Below are 3,123 nucleotides of genomic sequence, written 5' to 3' on the forward strand. Positions count from 1 at the left end.
TTGTTTTCTTCGTGAAAAAAAAGTATTCTCGTCTCTTCATAACGTTACAGTTGAATCACTGATGGCAGATGGAGTATTCTGACGATGCTTTTCATACTTTCCTGGACCTGGACACTGTTATTTATTTGTCCGTCTATGGGACAGTCACAGGCCTCCAGGTTTTCATCCAAAATATCTTAAATTGTGTTCTGAAGACGAACAAAGCTTTTACGTGTTTGGAACGACATGGCGATAAGTAATTAATGACAAAATTTTCATTTTGGGATGGAGTATCCCTTTAAGACTGGGCTCTGACTCGACCATGCAAGTACAATCACTTTTTTTCCGTGTGATTTGGGCCAGTGTCATGTTTGAAGGTAAACCTTCTTTCCATTGACAACTTTCTTTTTGACAGTATATTGCACCGTACATTTTTCATACTATCCTGAAAAAAATGCTCCTATCTCTGCTGAAGAGAAACACCCCATAACAGGACATCACCACCTCCATGCTTTACTGCAGGAACGCTGTTATTTGGATGGTGAGCTGGATTGAATTTCCACTAGACATATTATTTGATTTTGTGGCCAAATAATTAAATTTTTGTCTCATCTGCCTCAGAATCTTCAAGGTGTGTTTTGACAAAGCTCAGTTTGACTACATGTGACCTTTCTTGAGGAGTGGCTTTTTTCCATACAAGCCACATTTGTGGAGGATTTGTGATATTGTTGCCACATCATGGACACAATGACCACTCTTGGTCATAAACTCCTGCAGCTCTCGGTCGTCTCTCTGACCAGTTTCCTCCGGCTCTTTCATCAGTTTGGAGTAACGTCCTGATCCAGGGAGACTGTGTTTTACCAAATACCTTCCACTTCATAATAATAGACTTCACTGTGATTCTAGGCATTGATAAAGCCTTTGAAATGTTATTGTCTCCATCTCCATCTCCACAACTTTATCCCTGGATATCTTTTGACAGTGTCTTGCCACCCATAATTGATTGTTTGCTTCACTAACAATGACTGAAACACTCCCGGAAAGCTCTTTTCATGCTGAGCTGATCAAAATGAGAACAGCTGATCACAGGTGAAAGTCAGATGGCTTTGTGTGGCACTGAGAAGGTGATCAGCTGCACCTGATTGAGTTAACAAGTCATTTTTAGGAGGGCGATCCTTTTTCCAATATTTTATTTATATTTTTCTGACATGTTTTTATATATTTCTCTTGGATGTTATAAGTTGCTCTGAGTAAACACAGCTGGATAAACCAAAAACTGTGTGACGTCTTTATTTCAGGCTGCAAAGCAACAAAATGTGATTATTTTAAAGGAGGCGATTATTTTCTACACCCACTCTCTCTCTTTCTCTGTGTGTATGTGTGTGTATATATATAAAATATAATAGCTGTTTTAACAACAAGCAGGACCACACAAACACACACAGAGTACGTTTTGAAAGGCTTGTAGCTTGTAGAAATTTCAACACATTAGGCTTTCAAGAAAACTGTTATCTTTCAACACTTCAAACGTAGGTATTAGATAGCCACACCAAAGCATGCAATGACCCCCCAAGGTTATCCAAGGAATTTGAGAGGGGCTCTGCGTATAGTGCACTGAAGCTCCAGTTGCGATTCTATATGTACTGTGTTCTTTGCGTAAGGCATGGTGCAGAACGAATAAGAAGAGCAGAGCGCGCTCAAGCCAAAGCTTTCCACATGCACGCGTACAGTATCACGATCAGATGACACTAACACGTGTTGTCATATCTCGCTGGCTCCAGTCCAAAATTAATCCAGGATTACACTTTAACAGAGAGAACTGAATGACTAATAAACGCAGCTGACGGAAGCTTCAATTGCCGAAGACTTTTTGAGAAAAGACAGTCAACAAACTATAAAAAGGAACAGAAGACACAGACGAGATCCAACACTAAATCAAAATGATGAGGTCTAAAGGAGTGGTAGTGTTTGTGTTACTGGGCGCGTTAACAGCTTACTACGTTTATTCACCAATCCCGAATAACATAGAGGAGAGATGGAAACTAATGCTCGCCGACTCTTTCTTCAGAAGTTTAAGCCAGCTGGTAAGTTTTGCTTGCATTTGTATTTTAACACGTATTGAGCTGCTTGTAATATTGACAGCCATCAGTCTAAAGTTTAATGCCGGTTTAACGCACATATTGACACCCATTTGCAATGCTATGTCCATATACATCTCGTTTCGTGTTATTATTTTGGACAGGCTTGATCAAAGAGTGTGATTACGCAACCAATCGCAGTAGTAGCCTATTTGTCAGTTAAACGTGTGGTTATTTGTTGGTAGATTGTTTGGCATGACACCACACCAGCAGATTTACAGTTTAGAGATTATGTCAATTCTTAATCCGAGCATTGTATCTTATATAGTCTTTGTGGCTAATAATAGCTGGACATTATAGCAGGAAATAATGCCAATTAAATAAATGCATGTGTACATGCTCCTTAAATAGAGGAGCATTGGAATATCACATCTAAACTCCCAAACAAACAAATTGGAGAAAATAGATGCATGCAGGGCTGAACAACTGGACAACATAACACAGTGTGTGGGTATGGGTTTTATGCTGCATCGCAACTCACCCATTTTGACTATGCCCCATAGTCTATAGTATATAGCATAGTATATAGGCTTCTCTTTTTCGGAAGAAAAAGTACTGTTGAGTGTGTGGCAGAAGATTTGGCAAGTTTTGGGCCATACTACTACATCATATTTGCATTTATAATGGACTGTGCTTTTGCATATTGCATGCATCCTGTCATCGTAAACTGGCCTGTCAAGCATTCTGTCACAGTTAATGTCCTAAATTTCAGTTCAGTTGAATTTACACTGGGTCTTTCATGTGAAGAACTCTCCTCATGTTTTTGTATAGTGATGCATTTAAAAGTTGCTCCACGGTCAAGACTATATGGTTTAGAAAATTAAACTATTGCCAAAGGAGATGTAAGACTAAACTAGAACTGGTGGCAAGAGACTTAAGGCTTGATTCAAACACTGTGAACATCACTGGAGTAATATCATTTAACATCAAGTGGCTTAACAATAGGCTGTTGTCCACCGAAGCAAAAGATTAGGGGATTCTGGCTATTAGTGAGATAATCTCAGCT

The 3,123-nt window shown here is 39.3% G+C and overlaps 1 protein-coding gene across 1 annotated transcript in view; it reads left to right on the forward strand.

The window, feature by feature from the left end:
- Positions 1–1,608: 1,608 nt before the first annotated feature.
- aadac (arylacetamide deacetylase) overlaps positions 1,609–3,123 on the forward strand; it is a 13,906-nt gene continuing 12,391 nt past the window's right edge. Inside the window, exon 1 of the mRNA XM_042770734.1 lies at positions 1,609–2,063. Coding sequence (XP_042626668.1) covers positions 1,920–2,063 — 144 coding nt within the window. The 5' untranslated portion in view covers positions 1,609–1,919. The remainder of the gene's footprint in view (positions 2,064–3,123) is intronic.

Source organism: Cyprinus carpio, chromosome A15 (genome assembly GCF_018340385.1).
Source record: "Cyprinus carpio isolate SPL01 chromosome A15, ASM1834038v1, whole genome shotgun sequence".
Taxonomy (NCBI): Eukaryota; Metazoa; Chordata; class Actinopteri; order Cypriniformes; family Cyprinidae; genus Cyprinus; species Cyprinus carpio.